A 26360-nucleotide genomic window follows, 5' to 3' on the forward strand; every position below is an offset into this window, starting at 1 on the left:
TAAAAGAAAATGTAAAATACAAAAATAAAACCTAATTCAAAATAACATCTCAATAATACTAAAATAACACTGGCCTGTACACAAACATTTACTATTAGATGATTATTTTCATTTTACTATTAGAAAAGAAAAAAGAAAAAAAAATTGTTTACAAATTTACTGTACACAAATTTAGTTCACTTCTGGATGCTTAAAATAAATAAGCAGACACTAGGGCTGTCACTAATAATTATTTTATTAATTGAGTAATCTATAGATTGTTTTGATGATTAATCGCATGATCGTATAATTACAATTACATTTTTTGTGGTAATTAAAATAGACCTAAGCAAATAATAGCCTTTTTATATTACAATAGCCTATTTAAATTACTTAAAATACATATACAGTAGTCAGCATTTGAAGTGGATCAAAACTTTTTATCAAAGTTGTCCTAAAACCAAAACAATACCCGTTCTTGTCTTAGGACAACTTTGATGAACTTTTTTGATCCACTTCAAATGTTGACTACTGTATACATATACATATATAACAATGAGGCAATAATAAATAGTTCAAATAAAGTATCAAAAGCAAGTAATCATACGGTTTTATGTATTATATACAACTAATGTTCATTACGCATTATAACAAATGCCTGCAGCGGCGGCAACGGCCTGACTATTGCTTTTACACTTCACAGCGCAATAATCCTTGTTTAATATTGGCTAAACAACACTTATTTCAAATGTCCACTAAATCTTTAATATTTGGCCATTACTTTACAACAAAAATTGCTACGGCCCAGCCGCTGTATTTTCTTGAATATTTGAACATTAAAACGTGTAAACTCAAAGTGAGGGTTTGAGCTTTTATTTTGAAATCGCAATGAACAGTTAGCATATTGAGAAAGATAAGTGTTCTCCTGTGTTTGCTTAAGTTTATAAATGATTTACCTTACGAATCTGATGAAAAGAACCTATATGAGGATATATGCGCATATATGAAACCTATATGCAGTATATATGCACATATATGATCATATATATGCTGCATATATGCGTATATATGCCATATATAGGCAAAATTGAGGTGCATATATGTGCATATACATGCCATATAGGTCTCCTGTATTGCTTCTTTAAATCCACAAAAAAGCCCTATATGTACATACAAGATATGTCTCCTATATAGCTCATGGCAGGATCTGGTCATTTTAGCTCATATCTCACTTTGGCAACTGTCATACATGATGCCTAGCTCATATTTTCTATTATCAAGGCAATAACTAAGAACTAACTAAAAAAAAAAAAAAATGCAAAAAACTTATGTGCGAACACGTGAAATTGGTATCACATGTAATTGGCATGTTATGGAATTTACCCACATGGAAATAACCTATATAAACATATATGTTTTAATATAGGTTTTGATATAGGTTTTTAATATATTTGACATATATAAAATTGGCCGTTTTCTGCCTATTTTAAATATGTCACATATATTAAAAACCTATATCAAAACCTATATTAAAACATATATGTTTATATAGGTTATTTCCGTGTGGGAAATTGCACGTTGTGTTCCCAGATGAACGTTATAATAAACCCAAACTCACAGCGATATAAGCGATATAAGACACTCCACGCATGTAATAAATGATAACAGTTAGTGTGGAGCCAGAGATTTTCTTACTATAGGGAGATGAGAGGGTCTGTATTACGTACTATTGGAGAAAGCATAACGGCTAAGTTGGATCACGTGTCCGTTAATAACCAATCACATTACAGCACTGACCTCATTGAATTTCAGTCGGAGTTGTGTGACACTCGCCATTTACGGATACTATAGGAACGAATGAGAAGAGCCGTAAACTGAAACCTACCTGTCGCAAAAAAGTCTGTGACTTCCAGTGATGGGAATAACGGCGTTATTTTTTCAGTAACGAGTAATCAAACGAATTACTGTTTCCTACGTTACAACGCCGTTACCATTACTGCCAATAAAATATGGCGTTACTATCATTTATTATAATATTATAATAATTTTATTTTTCAGTTCATCTGAATGGATGCGCAGCGTACCTGTATCTGACGAGCTGTAAACTCTAGTGTGAAGGCACACGACTAGCCGTCACTTTGTCTCACACACACGCAAAGAAAGATACAGAGCGACAGAGTCTTATATCACGCAGAATTGACGCGCTATGTGTAAACGATATTCTTTGTTGTATTTTCCTCTCAAAACAACGGAGCTCCTTTGGAATACTTCAGATTTTAAGAACTGCTGGTTTCTCCGGTAGTAGGCGGAACTAATGTGCAAACAGCAATCTCATTGGCTGGCGCTCACCTATTATCGTCCCTGTTTTGATTACAGCAAATCAGTTCAAGCGAACGCAGACAACGTGATTAATATTCATGAACCCAGCAGCTCAACCTTAGTGTGCTTAATATTGTTATTAATAGTAGAATTCGTGGTAGTAACAAGACGTTCATAGAAACACTAAATTACAAACAATATCACCACCAGTCCTAAGTTCAGTCAACATGACAAACATGCATTCATACATGGTTATTCTAATTACTAAAGTACTAATGGCTAAAGTTGAATGCTAATTATAATTATAATATTATATCAGATATTTAATATTAGTCTGGTGAGTAAACTAAAAATGTAATTCATTTTATTAAAATTTCATTCATTTAACATATTTAATATTGGGGTCATCCAAGTTATTTAATATATTTAATTTTTTTTTTTTTTTTTTTTTAAAAAGCAACACAAGTTACTTTTCCTGGTAATTAGTTACTTTTATAGTGATGCAACTCTGTTACTAACTCAGTTACTATTTGTGAGAAGTAACTAGTAACTATAACTAATTACTTTTCAAAGTAACATTCCCAACTGCCCACAACAACATTAAAATAGTGTAGATTAGTGTACAATGTTTTATATTTATTTTATAGTTATATTAAATTAGATTTTTTTTTAAGTGACGCAATAGTTACTTTGCCTGGTAATTAGTTACTTTTATAATGATGTAACTCAGTTACTAACTCAGTTACTATTTATGAGAAGTAACTAGTAACTATAACTAATTACTTTTTTAAAGGTACGTGCCCAACACTGGTGACTAAAACAGCATTTGTTTCGTGGTAAACTCTAAAAATAGTTCAGTCCAAAAGTATTGTTTAGTGTTAACATGTTGAAGATTAGCAGATAGGCTGTCGATTCATTAAATGATAAGCAGTTTCCTCTATATAAAAAAAAAAAAAAAAAAAAAAAAAGCTGTTTTTTCAGCGTAGTGAAGCTTCTCTCCCATTGACTTCCATTCAGAGAAAACGGCCTCAGGTCTCCTTTCCCGCGTACTACCAGACCGGAAGCGTTAGCTTTAGCCGTTAAGCTTTTTTGGCCAATGGTTGCAGGTTTGCCATCTAGTGGCTTTGGTGGATCAGTATTTACTATAAACAGAGCCGTTCTGAGACTCACTTATTTAATTGAATCTTTGCATTTGTGAATTCACAATAGCATTATTCTTTATTATGATGACCCTGGACCACAAGGGGTCAAAAGGGTCAATTTTTCAAAATTAAGATACATATTCATATATATAATACATATTCTGAAAGCTGAATAAATAATTGATATATGGTTTGTTAGGATAGGACAATATTTGGCCGAGATACAACTATTTGAATATATGGAATCCGAGGGTGCCAAAAAATCTAAATACTGAGAAAATCACCTTTAAAGTTGTCCAAATTAAGTTCTTTGCAATGCACATTACTAATCAAAAATTAAGTTTTTATATATTTAGAGTAGGAAATTTACAAAATATCTTCATGGAACATGATTTTTACTTAATTTCCTAATGATTTTTGGCATAAAATAAAAATCAATAATTTTGACCCACACAATGTATTTTTGGCCATTGCTACAAATATACCCCAGGGACTTAAGACTGGTTTTGTGGTCCAGGGTCACATATATCACGCAGCCTCGGAAAATAGTCTAATAATGTGTTTCATGGATTATCGTCTGTGAAATGTGCCACTTCCGGTATTTTGCCGGTTACGGGCAAAAAGCAGTGGAGGATTTTTTTTTTTATAACAGAGTACGGTTAGTCGAACTGAATCGAGGAATCGTCCTAAAACACACACAAACACACACGTTTGTTTTTGTAAATTGTGGAGACTTTCCATAGACTTCTATAGATTTATACTGACCAAATGATACTGTCTATCCCCTAACCCAACCCTACACCTAGCCCTCACAGAAAACATGTTTGCATTGTTACACTTTCAGATAAACATCATTTACTATTTTTAATAATTTTTTAACATTGTCACAATGTCAAAAATTTCAGGTTTTACTATCCTTGTGGGGACATTTGGTCCCCACAATGTAGCAAAAACAAGTACACACAAACCCAAACACACAGAGAGAGACTGCAGGAAATGCGTGTCACGTTTAAATAGAACTTTTATTTACAACAATATCAACATCAAGCAAAATAATTAAGTGTATTGTAATTTACATCCTGTAAAATGTGAGCTTATCTTCCATGTTCACACCCTTCGGTCAATCAGTTCTGAAAGCTCACCAGAATAACCTCGATTTCCCGGAATTGTCATTTCAAAATAGACTTTGTCACAATCAATCAACAGTAACCTAGCGAAATGAACACGGATGATAGTGTTGCTTTCCTGAAAAGATTGAAGAGACTGACTTATTATTAGTTTCCCACTGTACAGTATTTCATTCCCGCACCTGGGAATCAGCATTATTTGAAGTCACTTGATGGTCAAGACTGGACTAACGAAGCGGCCGAGGATCACTGCACTACAGAGATGCGCGGATGAGCGTCTTTGTCAGAATGGATTCCTTATTACTCATACTTTTAAAAAAAACACATCCGAGAGGCTCTTAAAAGTGGTTTAAGAACAGTTTTAAAACGAGGTGTGTTGTCTTGGCAGTTCTGTAGATATTCAGAATCATCAAAATCTTACAAAACTTAAACTGAAGAGCGAATAAACCGCATGATAGAGAAACCCTCCAAAAAAGCACAGACAATACTGCTAAAATATTAACTGGCCTCAAAAATAAACAGGTATACTTGGTTTTGTATGTATACAGTATATAGTACAAAATCATAATATGTAGTAATATGTTCATATGATATGTACCTTTTACTCTGCGCGTTTGCGCAAAAACATATATAAATGGATACATTTCTGTAGTCAAACTTGAGAAAACAGAAAAAAAGACTGAAAAAATATCTTTGGATTGTGCATGTTTCTTAAAGGTAGATTTCTGAAGAACCGACAGTACGATACAGTGAGAAAGTGAGTTATTTTCATTAATAAGAGCTAGCTTAAAGAGCAAAAACATCATCTTTGCGCATCATCTGAAAACTTGCACCATTTTTCGCTCAGAAGAACAAATGGAAATGATAATAAAATTATGAAACCGTCACTGCATAACATTTCCGACGTCGAACATTTAGAAAAAGTGCCATCCGAACACAATGGCGGTCGCGAAAGTAAAACAAAACAAACAAACAAAAAAGAGGCTGTGCTGGAAAAGATAAAAATAAAATATTTTCTCCCTTTGAAAAAAGTTAAAATAGATGTAAAACCCAGAGCAGTATTGACCTAAAATATAGATAAGATGGACCTAACCGGGCCCAAACTCTGTGCAAAAAAAGTATGTAGTAAAAGCATGTATGATACATATGTAGCATACAGTATTTACAATTCCAATCTTATTCACACAAAAAAAAAAAAGAGAAAAAAAATTCCTGTCTAATACTGCAGTACCATTTGCTTTTTGTTGACACACCACTTGAGAGGAGGATTATTGCTTTGATATGCGTCAGTGATGAAGTTCTGGTGCTTACAATTCCCACGGTTTTCATTAAAACGAGGCTTGTCCGAAACAAACTCAAAATAGACAATATGCACATAATCGTTCTATAAGGCTAGAAAAGCAAGAAATATATTGCAACTATCCTTTTCTGTACTAGCCTTAAAATAAAGTGCTCCCCCACAGTCGAGTTGTACCACAACCGTTCCTACTCTGATCCCCCTGGTGGTTATGTTGTGTACTGCAGTACAGCCACGTGGGACAGGAGAGAGCCTGCTGCACTCGCTACTGGGCGTTTTCAGAAAGAAGCCCACAGAGAAGGCTTGAGTCTCTCTCTCTCTCTCTCTTTCCCTTTCCATGTCTTTTTCTCGCTCTCAGTCAAGTTTTCACTGGAGGTTTTCCAGTGAATTCTCCTTTACGAGGCGGATTTTACAGCTTTATGTTGACATTTCCTCACTGGACTGATGTGTGAGTCCTAGTACGAATCCAGCGTTGACAGAGATAGCTCATCGTCGCCTCAGCAGTACTTCTGTAAAACACATTATACATGCACAGGTAAGTACAAGTAACATGATCCATTGGTGAGCAACAAACTATTTTGATGAAGAAACAAACTTATTAGGAGGAAAACTACTCCTTGTATGTAATTCAATAGATGTGGTCTGTACCTGATCGGGTCCCATTGGCATGCGTCCCATGCCCATGGGGTTCATGCCCATCTGGCCCTGCATTGGGGGCATCTGTCCTGCACCGTTGCCGTTTACACCCCCCTGCATGGAACCGTTCATCATCATTCCTCCGTACTGTCCTGGCGCCCCCTGCTGGGGATATTGCTGCTGCTGCGAGTATGAACTAGAAAACAGATAAAACAGATTGAGTTAGATACACCATATGAAGCTTAACTGTATTAAAGTATTTTTTGTCTGAGAAGTTGTGTGTTCCACACCAGTCTTATTGTAGGATTACAGCTGAGGTCAAAAGTTTACATACACCTTGCAGAATCTGCAAAATGTTAATTTAACATACAAAATGCATGTTATTTTTGATTTAGTACTGACCTGAATAAGATATTTCACATAACAGACATATATAGTCCATAAGAGAAAATAGCAGTTGAATTTATAAAAATGACCCTGTTCAAAAATTTACATACACTTGATTCTTAATACTGTGTTGTTGCCTGAATGATCCACAGCTAGTGATAGCTGTTCATGAGTCCCTTGTTTGTCCTGAATAGTTAAACTGCCTGCTGTTCTACAGAAAAATCCTTAAGGTCCAACAAATTCTTTTGTTTTTCAGCATTTTTGTGTATTTGAATTCTTTCCAATGACTGTATAATTTTGAGATCCATCTTTTCACACTAAGGACAGCTGAGGGACTCATATGCAACTATTACAGAAGGTACGAATGCTCACTGATGCTCCAGAAGGATGCATTAAGAGCCAGGGGTGAAAACTTTTGAACAGAATGAAGATGTGTACATTTTTCTTATTTTACCTAAATGCCATTTCATTTAGTACTGCCCTTCAGAAGCTACAGAAGATAATTACATGTTTCCCAGAAGACAAAACAAGTTAATTTTACCCTGATCTTCAAGATTTTCAGTGGTTTGGTGCTCACATTGCACATAGTGTGACCCATTAAATCTAACTATAAAAAGTAAAAAAAAAAAAAATTATATAATAGTAAAAATAATATAATTGTGCTTTAAGTAGGTTATTTGAATTTTTTTTTTAACAAAATAAAGAACGTGTGTTACTATTGTATTTTTTAAATAAAATATTTTATGAAATTATTTTATAGTAAACAAAAAATACAGTGCTAATATTTACATGTTCTTTTTTTGATATTTTCTTTTGTATTCTTTATTTTTTTTCGAAACTTACTTTACATTTTCAAACCTAAAATGAGCTAACTTTTATTTTGGCGGGTTGCTAGCAAGTAAGTATATGCACTGGTGTTTTAGCGCTGCCAACTTGAATTAACTCAGTTAATCTTACAGTTTTACATTTTGCACTGAAACCAGCAGCACATAGCTTAGATTTATGCTATACTTTTCAACTTTCAGTTCAGTTCAACGGAAATCGTATACAGTATTATAGTTAGTCGATCTAAAATTGTGCATTAACAGTGTGCATTTTTATTCTTAATATGAATTTATTTTAAGTTTAAGTAATTGTTTTATGTGCTTTTGTCTTTTTTTTTAACTATATATTTGTATTTAGCTTTATTTATTTCAGTTTTAGTTACCAGTGTAAACCCCGTAAACACTAGCTGCTTAAATTTTATTTAGAATGGCACATAATTAGAAAAGCTTATTTATATATAATAATATTGGGTAATTTTTTAACAATAACAGTACATATTATTAAAAAAATAAATAAAATTGACTTTTTAATATTAATATTATTATATTTTATTTATATATAATCTTTAACTATAGAAACTTCTATTATATTTTCATGACTTCTCAGGGTTTTCATCACTGTATTAAATTATATTTCAAGACCTGAAAGCAAAAACTCACTAACATTTCCAGGGTGCAATAGATGAGTTTATTTACAAGTTTCGGTGAAGATTCTTTAAGCAGCTCTTACAATTTCTAGTGATCTCTTTTAAGCTCCCAAACGACAAAACTATTTGTGTACGTATAAGCTTGGTATGATGAACAGACTAAGTCATTATTCAGTGAAAATCATCTTTTCTAGTGCGTTGTTAAATCAAAAACTGCTGTCATTGGATCATTAAATAACTAAATAAAACTGGATTGCAAAACAAATCATTCTTTCAAATGATTCAGTTTAAAAATCAGACTGAATGATTTGTGACCATGGACCACAAAACTAGTCAAAAGGGTCAGTTTTTTAAAATTGAGATTTATACATCATCTGAAAGCTGAATAAATAAGATTTTTAATAGGACAATATTTGTCGAGATACAACTATTTGAAAATGTGCAATCTGAGGGTGCAAAAAAAATATATATATATTGAGAAAAATCGCCTTTAAAGTTGTCCAAATCAAGTTCTTAGCAATGCATATTACTAATCAAAAATTAAGTTTTGAGATATATACAGGAGGAAATTTACAAAATATCTTCATGGAACATGATCTTTACTTAATATCCTAATGATTTTTGGCATAAAAGCAAAATCTATAATTTTGACTCATACAAGGTATTTTTGTCAAAAGGTTTTGGAACTTACTTATTCATTGGCATGGGCCCCTGTCCCCAGCCTTTCATCTCTGCAGACTGGTACATGGGATTGCTCTGAGGGTGCTGTTGCATCATGGGATTCTGAGGGCCACCCATTCGACCTGACATCATATTATTAGGGGGGCTGCTGCCTGTTCCCACAAATGAAGGATCCCCCTGCTGGCCCATACCTGGAATCACAACAGAAACATTTACCTAAGCAAACTGAAATTCTGTTATTCACCTTAACTCATTAATTGTTATTAAGTGCATTTTTCTACATGATAATAAGCCTACCATAGTTGCCTCCATAGTTAAAGGGCTGCTGGCCGGGCTGGTTCATTGGCGGTCCTCCCATAGGGTTGTCCATTCCTGTGGGAGCTGTGACATTCGGAGGAGGACTGAAGCCCCCGGCTGCAACCTGCTGCTGTTGCTGCTGCTGCTGCAGCATCATCATCATCCTCTGTCTTCTCATCTGGAGAAAACGATAGTTTAGTACATAAGACACCGGTTATGATTTGCCGCATCTTATGTAAAATACATACACTGTCAATGGAGGTTAAGTATCATACATGCAATTTATAAAATCAGTGACAGGCACAGAAATTGTCATTTTGAAAATCGTCTGTTTATACCTCTGTCTGTTGAATCATTTCTCTGTTACGCTGGGCCATCATCTGAGCGTTCAGGAAACCAGGCTGAAAGATAAAGGAAGGATGATATTAGAGGGAGAAAATGAGCACGTATAAGGCTACAGATACCATCAAAAGATGAAAAGGTACCTGGCCGCCCATGCCTGGCTGCATGCTAGGTCTCATGCCTGGGTTTCCTGCAGGGTTGGTATCTGGCCTTATTCCCATGCCCTGCCTGCTCTGGTTAAAAAACTGCAACAAAGGAAGATTCAAACGATATGAGATATGCTCAAGTATTCATTCTGCTATTTTGATAGTAAATGAATCTGCTGAATTTGATTAATTGGTAACACTTAAAAAAAAAAAAAAGTAATTAGTTATAGTTACTAGTTACTTCTCACAAACAGTAAATGAGTTAAATCATTATAAAAGTAACTAATTACCAGGGAAAGTAACTATTGTGTTACTTTAAAAAAAAGTGTCAAATAACTGCCCCCTATATTAAATATGTTAAATGAATGACATTTAAGTGAAATTAATTACATTTTTAGTTTACTCACCAGGCTAATAGTAAACATGTGATATACTATTTTTTAAATATGTGAAAGTACATTTAGCATCAGTCAGTCAAGCATTATAATGTGACATTATGATAATTTAGTATGAATGCATATTTGTCATGCTGACTGAACTTAGGACTAGAGGTGGTGCTAAAGATACTGTTTGTAATTTAGTGTTTCTTTAAAAAATAGGGGGAAAAAATGAAAAATAATACTGATAAGATAAAACTACTACGAATTCTACTACTAATAACAATAGAAAACACACTACGGATTAATGAGCTGCTGAGTTCATGAATATTAATCATGTTGTCTGCGTTCGCTTGAACTGATTTGCTGAAATCAAAACAGGGACGATAGTAGGTGAGCGACAGCCAATGAGATTGCAGTTTGTGCATTAGTTCCGCCTACTACCGGAGAAGGTGGCAGTTCATAAAAGCTGAAGAATTCCAAAAGAAAATACAACAAAGATTATCGTTTACATGGTGTGCATCAATTCTGCATGGTATAAGACTCTCGCTCTGTATCTTTCTTTTTGTGTGTGTTATATAAAACGACAGCTTGTGTGCCTTCACACTAGAGTTTACAGTTCATCAAATACAGGTACGCTGATGAACTGAAAAATAAAATTAATAATATAATAAAATTTGTTTGATCACAGGTTAGTAACACTGTTATTCCCATCACTGCACTTTATACTAAGGTGTCATTTATTAGCATTAGCATTAGTTAATGTATTAATTAACATAAATGAACAATGAAAACTACATTTATTACAGTATTTATTAATCTTAGTTAATGTTAAAATAAAAACAGTTGTTCTTTGTTAGTTCACAGTGCATTAACTAATGTTAAATTACTTTTGATTTTAATAATGCATTAGTAAATGTTGAAACTAATATTAACTAAGCTTAATAAGTGCTGTAGATGTATTGTTCATTCTTAGTTCATGTTAACTAAAGTAGTTAACTAATAAATGTTACCGATTAATCAACATCATAAAATAATTAAGCAACCTAAAATGTATGTTTAACAAATATAATTTAACTCAAAACAATTGCAATCTAAGCATCTAAAGTTAAATAATAACAGCAACATTTAATCAGATATATTAATGACAAATGCCCTTGATACAATAAAAACAATGCTTTTTCTGCAATTTCTCAGTGTGCTTGAAATTAAAATTGTGGAACTATATTTGCAAAATAATATATTACAGACCAAATATTAACATTTGGCATTTAAAAGCAAAACAAAAGGTTTTGGAACTAATATTTATTACTGAATTTTTAAAGCTACAATATCTTGAATGAAATGTTTGAAATATTTTATTAGTCACTGTTTTAAAAAAGTTAAACTGCAGTCATTTTTTAAGATAGTTTTGTTATTATGCTTACACATGTAGTTAAGCTCACATTAAAAACTATAAAATAATGCTCACATTAAAAACTGTTAAAATAAAATGTAAGGGGTCATTTTTTTAACCAAATGCACCCAAAGCTATACATGAAATCACATACTGTTAAAATAAGAAGTGTTGACAAGAGTGATTTGATGAACATGAAAGTAAAATTAAACAAATATCTGAATATTATTGAGCCACTTTGGGGTGTTTTTATGAAATGTTTTCATACACCAACATCACATAGTGACCTGGCCACTGTAAGAATATGGCCAAAGGAGTCAGGAAATGTTTTCATACACCAACATCACATAGTGACCTGGCCACTGTTCTGCGAAAGGAATAGCTCAAAATCCTTCTGGCTACTGTACCAAGATGAAATAATGCTGTATTGGCTGCAAAAGGAGGCCAAAGCATTAATGTCACATGAACTATTTTAACAATGTCCTTACTCCTTTCTGGGCCTTGAAGTCAGTTGTGTCAGTTGCACTGCTATCTATGCAGGGTCAGAAAGCTCTCAGATTTATTAAAAATACGTTAATTTGTGTTCTGAAGAAGAACTAAAGTCTTACGGGCTTGGAACCACATGAGGGTGAGTGATTAATGACAGAATTTTCGTTTTGGGTAAACTATTATGTTATTTGTTTACACTTCCTCATACTTGTCTTTTGGAGAAATTGTAAGTTAAGTGTTTTCAGAGCACAGCTGCTCACCTGCTGTCCCTGCAGTCTCTGCTGGAGCTGGTATCTGGCCGGATTCCCCATCCGAGGCCTTGTCATATTAGCACGCGGATGCATAGCCCCCATACCGCCCATTCCGGGGAAGCCACCCTGCTGGTTCATCTGACTCATCATGGGGTTAAACCCTGGTCCAGTCTGGCCCGGCATGGGACCAGGTCCAGGGCCGGGACCAGGATTGGGACCACGGCCATATCCGCCCTGCATCCCCATGGTAGGGGGGCCCGGGTAGCCCTGCCCATACATGCCCTTGGGTTCCATACCCATAGACGAGTCAGGCCCCGGACAAGGACCAGAGAAAGGGTCTGTCGGAGGGGGCTGGTCTGAACTATGACCCTAAAAAGAGAAAAGACCAAAACGGTGGTTTTCAGTAAATGTGACTGGGCAACAGCTATAACATTGTGATTTATAAACTAGATGCATCTGTTATGTGAAGCAGACTGGCTGGGTACCTGGTTGATGAGATCCGGTATGCCAAGGGCACGGTCGATCTCCTCCAGAGCAATGACGTCAGTGTTGTTGAGTAGAGAGTCCAGCTGGTCCAGCAGGGCTCGCTCATCGCTCTGACCCTCAGTGGTAGACGGAGGGACCAGAAGTTCATCCAGAGAGTTATTAAATGGCAGCCTGATATATAAAAAGCAGACGAAGGGGACGTTATTGACCTGTGTGTAAAAATCATGTAGCATCCCTACAGTCTTAAAGGAGACATATCATGAAAATCTGACTTTTCCATGTTTAAGTCCTCTAATCAGGTGTATCTACAAATCCAGAAAATGTGGAAAAGGACAACCCAGTAATAGGGGTCGAACAACATGCATTTTCAGGGCCAATGCCAATAACGATTATTACAGATCAAGCAGACCGATAACCGATATTTAGAACCGATATATATGGTGTAAAAATTAAAATGAATGCCAAAATTAAGAAGAGCAGCTCTGACAAAAAACTTTCTTTAGATGCTTTTAAATTATTTTATCAGCAAACTGGTTTTGAAAATGACCAATAACCATAAAAATGCTTAATATCAGTGCTGATAATCAGCCAGACCGATAATCTGTCGACCCCTACCCTAGGCCTTTCTCTGCAAGCATGTGAAAAATGTGCTGCTCAGATTTCGCTCTCCCTGTGACGTAGAAAGGAGATCTTATTATAATATTACCACCCCTTAATCTGTACATTTCCACCCACAGCACCGCCATTTAGTTTTTGCAAGCGACAAGAGAACAGTGGATTTATTGATTTATTTACCGTATATTACGCTGCTGCCACACAGATCTAATATAAACGTGATTTCTTTCCCAGCTTTTTACCTTCACAGACATAACCAACTGTTTTTGTAAGATAAAACTTGTGTGTATTTGACAGTTTAAGCGAAATAAGACATGAAAGAGAACTTAGTTTAGTACTCACATGCCATGTGACAGCCGCTTTCTGTGTGTGTGCTTCGGGTGTGTGCGTTTAGAAAATGCTAAATCAGAAGTTTAAACTAACATGTCTTTAAAACACATGACTTTAGTGCGATAGACATGATAATCAAAACCAAACTAAAACGGGGGCGGGGAGCAGCAGCTCATTTGCATTTAAAGAGATATGAATGAAAACAGCGTGTTTCTGCTTCCACTCAAAATTTTGCATTTTCAAAATGATATAATAAAAGATCTGTGGGGTATTTTGAGCTGAAGCTTCCCAGACACATTCTGGGGACACCTCAGATTTATATTACATATTGTAAAAAGAGGCATAATAGGTCTCCTTTAATTCTAAAATGCAAACACTTGTTTTAAAAGAATATATCTGTTTTTTGGTTGTTACCTGTTTGCATTCTGTGGTCCCTCCATTCCCATCCCACTGTCTGGCCATGAAGGGGACTGTGGTGGAGGTCCCTGCCCACTGAATGAATTCATACCCATTCCTACCTCATAAGGCCCTGCAAAAACAACACAAAGTAGTTAGAACAATTTATTTTGATGTGCTAGCTGTTGTCAGGTCCACACTGCTAGTTGAGTTATTCTGAATTAAAACAACTTACCCATTTCCATCAACTGCTGCTGCAACATGGATCTGGTTGCAGGAACGCTGTTTGATCGGTTAACCATGGGTCCTCCCATCATGCTTTTAGGATTGTGGTCCATGCCTGCACGACCCATACCAGGGTGTCCGACAGGGCTGCCAGAGCCAGACATTCCCCAATCTCCAGCACCTGCCATGGGGGGCCGATTGGGCATTCCCATTGGCCTGTTTGGACCTCCTGAGAAAAGCATGTTAGGAATGTTAAAATTCTGCTAAAGAATGAATGTATGTATAGTATATACAGTATATACAGTTACATACATAAAATTATGTTCAAGTTAATATAAAGTTAATCAAGTTAATATAAATAAAAATATAAGAGACGCACCCATGCCCATGTGGTTGTCAGGGTGCTCCTGTTTGATCAAAGAAGAAGGGGCGCTTCTTCTTCCAGTCATGCCCGGCCCGCTCAAGGGTTTACCATCAACAGACATAGCCCTCTGGAAGGGCACACGTTGACTAGAGCCCATGCCAACACCCTCCCGGTCTGGAACACACAATAACACATAAAACACATTAGCAGTTACCTTAGATATAAAATACATGTCCAGTACATTTTCTATTAATCCTTACATGTTGTCATCTCATCACATTCAATTTTTTTTTACTTTGAGTGCTCGAGGTGTTGTGACTTACCATGGGCGGTGCTGTTAGGCCCATTGCCCTGCTTATTGCCCCCTTCCGTCCCTCCAGTTCCAGAATCAGCAAACATTCCAGAACTAGAATTCCTCAGCCCTCCGAAAATACTCTCCAAGTTATCAATCTGGAAAAACAAAAAAGATTGACGTTCGAAAAATAAATAAATAATTCTGATCATTTTTAAAAAATATATAATTAATAATATTATATTAGGGCTACCCTCTAATACTCAGATCGTTAGCCGACAAGAAGAGGCTTGGTCAGCCAAAATTGTATTAGTTGTTTAGTCGCAGAAAAAAAAAAAATTTGTGAGGAAGTGGCGAAGTCATGCAATTTGTGACGGACAGAACGTTAATGGCTGATCTACGTAGTAATATAGTACATCGGACATTTAAACACTCATCATTCATCGACCTCAAATATGGCTTTTCAACTGAAATATGTAAGTAGTAGCAACTTGACAGCTCAATCTAATGTTAACCAAGAAAGAAATGTGCGCTATGTGCGGAGTTCGCATGACAGATGGGGATGCAGGTGCGGTCACTTGCACTTAAAATACTCCGTCATTTTTGGACACATACAGATGAGAATAATAAATCTTTCGAATCTGTAAAGTCTCTATGTTTATTTGTGTGCACTCAGAATAACAACTAAATGTTGCGCTTTTGTAAATTAAAGCAAACAGAATGCGCTTTCTGCTGTCTCGGTCTCTGTGAACTTGAGCGTAAAACTTCTAAATTCTGTGTATGCTTGCCTTACAAACATGAAAAACATATCTATAGAGAGTAACCAGATTTTTTTTAACTTTTTAAAGAAATCCTAAATTATGAATATATAGGGAAAAATAGTATTTTATTCAACTGAAAAACACAAAATGCATGTGCATTTTAATATGAACTTGTATTTTATAAGTTAAACTTCTATTTTAATTAATTATATGCAGCAATAAACGTAAACTAAAGCTGCATGATTCTGGATAAATTGAAAATCATGATTTTCTTTTAATAAATTAGAGATCACGTAGTAAACGTAATTTACTAGTGGTTCTGACAAAATGTTCATTGCTTTGTGTTGCTCTTTTTGGATCAGCAGCAGCATAAATACAAATTTTAATGTCTTTAACACCTGATTTACATCGTAAGCATCAGTGGAGCATAAGCAGCACGATGTGAAACAGTCATAATAGACACCGCTGAATTGTTGTCATTTAGGAATAAGATTGCGTGGGTGTTTGAATAGAGATTGCGATCCTTTAACGATTAATCATGCGGCTCTAATGTAAACTGCAAAATGTTTTGCAAAGATATTGTCACGTTCTTGTGAGACCAGTCAGATCTTGCGAGACATCAGATCTCGCGAGCTCTAGTACTACGAGATTTCGTCACATCCCTATTAATTATACATTATTATATATTATTTATGACCTTTTTAGCGTGACTACGTAATGTGTGAAGTCGAGCTAGTGCGAGACAAGCATTTGTGATTAAAAAGTATATACATTTTCTCGCTACACAGGAAGCTGCACTGGAACTGCAAACTGGACCTTCAACTCACTGGGTCCCATTGAAGTCCACTATATGGAGAAAAAATCCTGGAATGTTTTCCTCAAACTTTTTTTTATTTTCTTTTTTTATTTCATTAAAAACATATATTTACTGGTATATTTATCATTAAATGAATCCCAAAATACAGGACCGATGGTCTTGACAAGTATAGAAGAATGAACCCAACACAAGAAATACTTAAGTATGAATTAACCGTAAATACCTCACTGCCTGGTTCGATCTTGATTTTGCCCTCCTGGCTGTTAGAATTAGAGGTTGTGACCCCTGACCCCTGCCCTCCAGTGTTCCCTCTCCCTTCCAGCTCCTCCAGCTTTGGCTTGACATCTGCACTGGGCTCTTTGGAGTCATCCTTATTGAGGAGGTAGTGAAGAAGGGCTTGTGGCTTTTTTCCTTCTTTCGGACTGAGCTGCTCCTGCTTGAGATCTAGATTCCTCCCCTCAGCACCTGGGAGCTCCGGACCAAGAGAGGCCTTCCCAGTAGCCTCGGCTGTGATGCGAGCCACATCGTCAGGTGTGTTTCCATTTTGAAGAAGCTTGTGGAGTATCTTGTGTTTCTCCTGTAAGGTGTGAGGGGCGTGATGGCCACTGGGACAAGCTGTGGACGACACTCCTCCCGAGCCTTGCTGACTGCCGTTATTCCCCGACGACAAACCAGATGAGGAGGACACTCCCGTCGATGACGGACTCATCATGCCACTTATCGCTTCCTTCGAGTCGGGACCCATCGGAGTGGAGGCACGACCTGGGACAGGTCCTCCGGTCCCAATCCCAATCTCTTCAGTTGGCGACGTGAGCAACTGAAGTAACTTCTTGTGGCCTTTTCCATCAGGGACTCTCCGGTTGACTTCCGACCCAGCAGAACCATCCTTGCTGGACTGGCTGTCCGGTTTATCCGTGGTCTCCGATGACGAGGCCTGTTGCTGATCTAACCCTGTGCTGTGAGCACTCGACGGGCTCTTGGAATCACCAGCGCCGGGTTTGCTGTTGCCGGTCTGGCCTTGCTGATTGGACTGGGTCGAGTTGATGCTGGGAGAGCTGTCGGATTTGTGGGCAGGTGAATTGAGCGCTGAAGGCAGAGAAGAGCCAACACCTTCACTGATGGCCTGGAGGGCATTCAAAGAACTGTTGGAGAAGGTGTTCCCAACTGATGGACCAGAAGATCCACCACCGCCGCCCATACCCACAGGACCCATGGGAGAGTGCATCCCTTTGAAATCAATTATATTTCATTAGACCACTAGAATCTAAAACCATATTTAATAAAAGAATACAGAAGGTGTTTGGCATGTGTAGAACTTTGGGAACGACACTTACCTCCAGGTGAAAATGGACTTGCACCCATTTTTGGACTCCCTCTTATCCGTGGTGACCCCATTATATTCTGTTGAGCAGGGTTCATACCTGGACTACCTTGGGAGGGACTTGTCATGCCCATTCCATAGCCACCGCTGTGAAACTGCCCCTGCTGGTGCTGATTCATGCCAGGATGGCCCATCTGATTCATCGAGTTCATCTGATTCATGGAGTTCATCTGATTCATTTGATTCATCTGATTCATAGTGCTCATTTGATTCATGCAATTCATCTGATTCATATTCATTTGATTCATTGAATTCATCTGGTTCATTTGATTCATCTGATGCATCGGGTTCATCTGATGCATCCTGTTGCCTGGGCCATACATAGCGCCTCCTCTGGGACCCATGTGACCTTGCTCGTTCATGCCGTAGCCTCTGGGATTGCCCATGCCCATATGGGCATTCGGATTGGCATTGCCCATAACCGATCGCATTACACCACCTTGATTGGGTCTGTATCCGTTTTGCTCCCTGAAAGAGAAAGAGATATAAGGGCGAGGAGAACAGAGATATTTTTTATGTGAAATCATAATGTATAACTGTTGAGGGGAACACACCTCTGCAGAAGATGAGTAGAGAGAAAAGTGGGCGGGTCATTGGTGACAGGGTTTCGGCAGAGCTCGCTGCGCGTTTGTGCCGTTACTGGAGTGCCGTCTGCCAAAGAGAACCGATAGGGCGGAGTCTCTGCTCTACCATGAGTATATGCTGAAAAGAAGAATACAAACAACATTAATAAAACACATACTCAATCTATCAAACCCATTTCACACCGCATGCAAAAGCAGCACTTAAGCAGCATCTTTTTATTTCGGCCATAATAACTAGTTACAGAATTCACAATTTTGTCTTTCAACATCACTGCTCAAAGTAGATGAAGCAATTTACCTCATTTATGCACTTAAATGAAGAAAAGCCTTGCAGGTGTACAACCACATACCGTCTTGATAGTGTCTCTTGTAGGACCAGGGCTGATTCTCGCTGCGATGAAGGAACATCTGCATACACCTGCGCACTAAATCTTCCCAGCCAGGACGCATGGTGGTGTGCAACAGGCTCTGCTGCTCGATCTCGATCAGTTTACCTGTGGTCAAACAAACACGCTCAGTTGTGGTACTACACCTGACTGTGTGATTTTTTTTTCTTCAGTTTCACTTCATTGTTTTCATGTTTGTTTTTGTCTTCTGTTAAAGCTGTCCTTTAAACTTTTTCAGTATTTACTGTGAATAAAATAGCAATATGCTATTTTGCATATATATAATATGCATTTATTTGATCAAAAAACTGAAAAAAACAGTACTATTGTGAAATATTATTGCAGTTTAAAATAGTGGTTTTCTATTTTAATATACTTTAAAATATAATTTATTCCTGTGATGCAAAGCTGAATTTTAAGCATCATTACTTCAGTTTTCAGTGTCACATGATCCTTCAGAAATCATTCTAATATGCTGATTTATTATCCATGTTGAAAGCAGCTGAGCTGCTTAATATTTTGTTGGAACCTGTGATACTTTTTTCAGGATTCTTTCAGGATTCTTTAATAAATAAATAAAGTTTAAAATATAATTTTTTGCTAACAATATAAACTACCATTTAAACGTTTTTGGTCAGTAAATGTTTGTTCTTTTTTTTTTTTTTTTTTTTAATAGAAATTAATACTTTTATTCACCAAGGATGTGTTAAATTGATACAAAAGTAATAGCAAAGACTTACTGCACTAAAATATGTCTATTTTGAATAGATGCTGTTCTTTTTAACTTTTTATGCATCAAAAAATCCTGAAAAAAGTATCACAGGGTTCAAAAAAATTATAAAAAAATAAGCATATTAGAATGATTTCTGAAGGATCACATGACACTGGAAAATGATGCTGAAAATTCAGCTTTGCATCACAGGAATAAATTACATTTTAAGATATATTAAAACAGAAAACATTATTTTAAACTGTAATAATATTTCACGATATTACCATTTATTCTGTATTAAGCAAACACAGCCTTGATGAGCATTAGAAAATACTTTATAGAAACATTAAAAATCTTAAACTTTTAAATGGCAGCGTATAGTGGAAATACCACATTTCCACAATATTTAGAATATTTAGAACTTCAGCCATTTAATAATTTGTCTTGTATTCGTATTGTAGACAAAATCAAATAATTTTTTATTAGTAGTTTCGTTGGCAAGATTAACACTGAGCTAAAATGGCACTGTAATCAATTTTACCTGTTAGTTCGTGTCTAGTGCTGAATCGCTCTGTCCTCTCCACTGCCGTCACTCTCCGTGCTACACAAATCATACAAGACTGCAGATCTGATGGACAGAAAGACGAAAAACACTCTTAATACTTGAGATTCACATGAATTCACCAGCGACACTATAAGACAGTATATAGATCTCGATCTGTATAAACATAAATCTACTACAGACCTTCCCCTTCCTCCATCATCGCTTTAGGCTGCGTGAGAGCGAAACATTGCATGGTTTCGTAGCGAGGCCCACCAGCGCCTTCTTCACCTCCAGGACCGACATGGCCAAATTTCACCAGCATACGACAGTTAAACGTGTGAGACTTCTGACGGGAGGCGTCACCACCCCATGACACACTGTTGGGACCTTAACATACAGACAAAAATGTGATGCATGATGCTCACTTATTGTTGTGATTTCATGATTTACAGTTAAACAGCAACTTTCATATGAACGATATACATCGACATGTATACCGTTGTTTTTGGGCAGGTTTTTATGCAGTTCTTCTCGGTCTTCCTCGTGCAGTATGTTGTAGATGCTGGTGTTGATCAGCTCCTCCTGTTTATACTGCAGGTACTGAGTCACATTATCTGACACAAACACAATGCTGCCTTCACGACTCACCACAAACAAAAACCCATCCAGAGCCTGACAGAGAAAGAGAGAGATTCAGAATTATCATTAGAAATCATTTTAAATCATAATTGGTAAGTAGCATGAGAAATGAGCTTCTGGTGACCGATGACCTTTAGGTCTCTATTCTTACCTGCAACAACAGAGGGCCCAGATGGTCCTTGTCGATGACCCCTTGACCAGTAGAGGACACGTCCGCCTTCTGGACATCATCATCGCCACATGAGCTTTTACCTGTGTGAATAGAGACCAAATATTAGAATATTTCAGAAAAATAAACAGTTGCACACTATTTTTGTACTATAAACAACATTGTTTGACAAAGTAGTGTTAAAGGGGTCATCGGATGCCCATTTTCCACAAGTTGATATGATTCTTTAGGGTCTTAATGAGAAGTCTCTAATATACTTTGGTTAAAAATTCTCAATGGTAGTGTAAAACAACACCCTTTTTACCTTACCAAAATCAGCTCTGCAAAAATCATCTCATTATGGTCAAGGCTGCTTTTAATGTTAATGAGCTCTGCTCGCCCCGCCCCTCTCTTCTCTCTGTCGAGTGACTAGCCTGTTTACTTTAGCCATATTTAGTCACGTTTAGCGTTAAACTTGCTAACTAGCACATTATTAGGAAAGGCGATTACAAAGATTCATAAAAAAAAAACCTTATAATCACTTCTGCTGTAAGTGAAGCTGGATCATAAATGATTTGTGCGAACATAGATGGACATGTGTAGATTGGGAGGTGCATTCCCTTCACAAACAAACGTAATCCACTGCTTCTTCAGCGGCTCAGATGTCGGGGGTAAATGACGACCACTATGTTCATTATTACATCCAGCAACACAACACCTCAGTTGCTCAATTGGAGATATTCTTGTCTAACTTACATCCCTGCTCCAGCATCGAAACAAAGAGGGCGGACTGTGACAGCTGATCTGAGGTAAAACGCTTATGTCAATCAACTATTGTGGGAGCGGCCTCTGTGGGTGTGACGCCACAACGACAGGCATCTGAGAATGGCTCGATTTGAATGGGAATATTATTTTTATAGATTAATTAAAAACCACTGCATGGATTTTTATCATTATAGGGTAGATTTGTACATACACTGCCAACACACATTAATGTTCAAACAACATGAAAAAGTGAACTTAGCATCCAATGACCCCTTTAATGATTTATAAATACTTGATTTGTTACTCTGCGTCGCTCAAAATTTGAAGGAACATAAGGTGTAGGTATACCACTGCTCTACTAACATTACAACTAAAATTTTGCAGGGCGATCAGAAATTAGTAGGAAGTGTAGAGGCCCTTGCTTTGAATGACTTCAGCACATTTGCGACCGCAGGACATTACTAGTTTCTTCTTGTCTCTTCTATAGTTTGGTAACTGTAGTGAGTTTCTTAGCCATAACTCTGTTGGTGTAATTGGGCTGATTTTCAACTGGGTTTAGATCAGGACTCTGGCCCGGGAAATTCATTATTTCAATGTTCTTAGCTTAAAGTCCACTTACAGAACAAAGATTCACATGTAATGTAGTCACCCCCTTGTCATCCAAGATCTTCGTGTCTTTCTTTCTTCAGTCGTAAACAAATTATGTTTTTTGAGGAAAACATTTCAGCATTTTTCTCCATATAATGGACTGATATGGTGCCCCGATTTTGAACTTTCAAAATGCAGTTTAAATGCGGCTTCAAACAAACCCAAATGCAGTTGTAAACGATCCCAGCCAAGAGAGAAGGGTCTTATCTAGCGAAACAATTGGTTATTTTCATTTAAAAAATACAATTTAAATACTTTTTATCTCAAACTCTTGTCTTGCTCTCCCTGAACTCTGTGTATTCTGGCTCAAGACCTTTAGGGTATGTCGAAAAACTCCAATCGTATTTTCTCCCTCAACTTCAAAAATCATTTCAAAATCATCCTACATCACTGCAGAAGTACCGACCCAGTCTTTGTGAAGTGAACATGCAAAGAAGATCAAACACCCTTAACAAAAAAGGTAAAACAGCGATACAAGACAATTTTAAAGTTGAGGGAGAACATGAGATTTTTCGACATAGCCTAACTGTCATGAACCGGAAAAAACAGAGTCCAGGCAGAGTAAGACAAGACGAGCGTTTGACATTAAAAAGTACATAAACTGTATTATTTTTATGAAAATAAATCTTCTTTCTCAGCAGCATTTGAGATCGTTTGAAGCCGCATTTAAACTGCATTTTGGAAGTTCAAGCTTGGGGCACCTTATCAGTCCATTATATGGAGAAAAATGCTGAAATGTTTAACTGAAAAAAACAATTTCCTTACGACCGAAGAAAGAAAGACATGAACATCTTGGATGACAAGGGGGTGAGTACATTATCTGTAAATCTTTGTTCTGGAAGTGGACTTCTCCTTTAAATTATGAACTTATTTGTTTTGTTTTCTTTGTATGTATGGATTACTTGGGTTGCTACTGACATCTGGTGAAACTTTTAAGTCAGCAGCACCTTTGGAAATATATTTACTGATGTGTTTAATACTTATTTTACCCACTGTATGAAATGCTTAAAACTGCCTTTCTACTTGTGTTAGTATAATTTCAAATACTCAGCAGTGACCTTAACATTTAGGAAATTATAGTTTGTTCTCTAATTTTGATCTCCACTGTATGTGTCTCACCACTAGACGAAAGAACATATATTATAGAATACAACAGCAAGGGAAAAGAAAAATTGTTCTGTTTATTTTGATGTGTAGTTTGTAGGTTTCATTCCCGTGAGACACTATTAACCAATGGAATGTCAAATAAGGAAGAATGAACACCAACGCCTATTCATCGTTTCACTGTGTGAACTCCGGGTTAGAGTCCAAATGAAAAAAAAGACATGTACAGGCCTGTCTCACGCAACAAACTCGTGCAGACTACAGTTCTGAATGCGATATATAATTATGAGAACGATGAACACAGAACTACACCTTAGATTTTACAAATGTGTCTTTATGGAAAAAAAAAACGATATTAGGTAAAACTAGCAAAGGTGTAACACAACAACAAATATTCACTCCAGCAGGAGGCCAGACTGCAGTAACAGCATTCCACCTGCCACCAGGTGGCAGCGTTTTTATAAAACCGAGGAAATCATCCACTTCCCCGCACTGTGGGTTTAGTAAATATTTTCACAGACTGATATGTAAAAGAGCCGTTCGAGCAGATGTGTACCTTGCTCTTTGATCTGTCGTATCTGGCGCACTGTCTCTTTAAGGATGGCACACTTGTCAGGTTTGACATTGAAGCTGTCGATGTCACTAAGGTTGGCCGAAATCAGTTCGGCCAGCTCCTCTATATACTTGCTCTCCTGCTCCCTCCTGCGCTTATCACATCTGTACATACAAAAAACACAAAGCACATGCGATTTTAGCGAGGAAAGGCATTTAAAGACTTGCGATACTGCTAGTTAAAATGTCTCACCCTTGTCCTGGCGTGTCACATGTGGAGAGTTTACGCTTTCGGTCCGAGCACAGCGGCTCAAGTGAGTTCTCACCCACTCCACTCATGTTTAAAACATATCAGCACCTGAAATACACATGAAAGTTCAGATTAGGGGCAGAAATCACACATCCAAAGGCGTATTACGATCTTTAAAAGAAACAAGCACTTGTATTCCAGCACAAGTGCACTACGAACAAATAATGAGCTGACTTTGGCACTTCCACACAATGCACTTGAAGGCTTCATCTCTTTTCGAATGGTTTTTAGTAAAAAACTGCAAGTGTGTCTACGTGTCTACGGCTTATTTTTAAGTGTTCCCACATACAGCTGAATGCGCGGAATGTTCCAGGCCTCAGCAGCGGTGCTGCGTGTGTGTGTTTGTGTGTTTGTGTGACAGTGTGTCTGAGAAGAGACACTGATTATGATGGAGTGAAACGGGGCCCCAGGGGAAATGGATCAACCCTCAGTGTGTTTGTGTGTGTGTGTGTGTTTCTGTAGCAGGGACTGGGTCAATTATCTCAATCCATGAAGCTGTGCACTGCACGACATATAAATGAAATGTATAAATGATCTAATTAAAAAGCAGACTAATGAATCTGAATTACTCCAATACAGAATTAAAGACAAAGTGGTCACAAAACACTCCCTTCTAAATGTATGTCAGAAACATAACGTCCGTCCTCCACACGTCTCTTTATGACACACAATCGCACCATTTCTTCCTACTTTTACCGTCATTGCTCCACCCACTTTACCAACAACAACACTTCCTCCTCTTTAATGATACTTCTCACTTCTCTGCCTGTCTGTGATCATGTCCTGTTTTTTTTATTTTAGAACTGCCCATTCTGATACGCCTGTCCTACTAAGTTATGTATGCAAAGACAATGAATGACCTAAAATATTAATCACACTTAAGCCAGACTTAACCTGTATGAATGTCATTGCATTACACAGAAAATATCAAACCAAGTGGCATTTACTTGAAAGGTGAAGTATGATTTCGTGCAACTGGTAGGTCTGGGTAAAAACATTGTTTTTAAATTTTTTTGAATAGTCACAATATTGACTCTAATATCATAAATGCTGATTCCTGAAATAAACGACTCTTTAGAGTCGGTTCTTTTAGTGAATTTAAAAACGATGAACGAACAAACAAAAAACAGCCTGACCAGTGTAGTTCAACTCCGTGAGCAATTCTTTTTTACTGAATATTTCAAAAGAATGGAATCGAATCAAATTTAATCCGAACCATATGTCATCAGAAGCTTGTGAATCAGAAATGAATCAGCACTCGCTAGTAAAAAAAGTAATAGATTTAAAATGCATTTATTTTAGTATAGTTCAAGTGTATATTAACATATTTACTGACTAATTGCTTGAGACTTACTGATATAAAAATCATTAAAAATTGTCATTAAACTTTGTTTGGAGTACTACTTGTGCACAATGCACATATTAAGCCTAAAATAAGTTTTAATGCCACTATTGATGAGGATTGTTTGATCTTTAAATAATATCGGTCTTTAAATGCAAAATATTTAAAGTATACTTGCAATAGTTAGACGTTAGCACAATCAAATATACTTCAGTATATCTTTAGTTGTACTTCAGCACTACTTAAAGTGCATTAAGTACAAAATTAGTTGTTCCAATTTAGCAGACTTTAAATATACCAGTTTAGTAAACTTAAAATACAATTGGAAGGTATTTTTATTAAGTACATAAATATGTAAATGTATTTGCAGTATATTTAGCATGATATCAATGTATCTGAAATTAATTTTAGTATATTTATTTTTCACTAGGGCTAGAATGGCACTAATTGCAAAAACAAGGACTGTTTTCCCAGGTCAACTTTGGTTCAATGTAGATTTTAAGATTTTGAATGTGTTTTATTTGTGATGCATTTTCACAAAAACACAAAAGCCTTACAGCATGACATTATAGTTAGAGGTGGTGAAGAAAATGTATTCACATTTGAATCGTGATTCAGTGTT

The 26360-nt window shown here is 36.7% G+C and overlaps 1 protein-coding gene across 2 annotated transcripts in view; it reads right to left on the reverse strand.

Moving 5' to 3' along the window:
• Positions 1 to 4439: 4439 nt before the first annotated feature.
• The window catches only part of ncoa3 (nuclear receptor coactivator 3), a 57093-nt gene continuing 35172 nt past the window's right edge, over positions 4440 to 26360 (reverse strand). For both annotated transcript variants that reach the window (XM_051122512.1, XM_051122513.1), the window contains exons 2-23: positions 24340 to 24444; positions 24091 to 24251; positions 21021 to 21121; positions 20728 to 20902; positions 20432 to 20617; positions 20228 to 20314; positions 18939 to 19082; positions 18559 to 18706; positions 17958 to 18472; positions 16847 to 17850; positions 15077 to 15203; positions 14769 to 14927; positions 14400 to 14618; positions 14183 to 14297; positions 12823 to 12994; positions 12347 to 12706; positions 9822 to 9923; positions 9675 to 9737; positions 9337 to 9514; positions 9050 to 9230; positions 6513 to 6696; positions 4440 to 6373 (exon numbers count right to left, since the gene is read on the reverse strand). In XM_051122512.1, coding sequence (XP_050978469.1) covers positions 6362 to 6373; positions 6513 to 6696; positions 9050 to 9230; positions 9337 to 9514; positions 9675 to 9737; positions 9822 to 9923; positions 12347 to 12706; positions 12823 to 12994; positions 14183 to 14297; positions 14400 to 14618; positions 14769 to 14927; positions 15077 to 15203; positions 16847 to 17850; positions 17958 to 18472; positions 18559 to 18706; positions 18939 to 19082; positions 20228 to 20314; positions 20432 to 20617; positions 20728 to 20902; positions 21021 to 21121; positions 24091 to 24251; positions 24340 to 24425 — 4479 coding nt within the window. In that variant the 5' untranslated portion in view covers positions 24426 to 24444 and the 3' untranslated portion in view covers positions 4440 to 6361. The remainder of the gene's footprint in view (positions 6374 to 6512; positions 6697 to 9049; positions 9231 to 9336; positions 9515 to 9674; positions 9738 to 9821; positions 9924 to 12346; positions 12707 to 12822; positions 12995 to 14182; positions 14298 to 14399; positions 14619 to 14768; positions 14928 to 15076; positions 15204 to 16846; positions 17851 to 17957; positions 18473 to 18558; positions 18707 to 18938; positions 19083 to 20227; positions 20315 to 20431; positions 20618 to 20727; positions 20903 to 21020; positions 21122 to 24090; positions 24252 to 24339; positions 24445 to 26360) is intronic.

This window comes from Labeo rohita, chromosome 11 (genome assembly GCF_022985175.1).
Source record: "Labeo rohita strain BAU-BD-2019 chromosome 11, IGBB_LRoh.1.0, whole genome shotgun sequence".
In the NCBI taxonomy this organism is placed as follows: domain Eukaryota; kingdom Metazoa; phylum Chordata; class Actinopteri; order Cypriniformes; family Cyprinidae; genus Labeo; species Labeo rohita.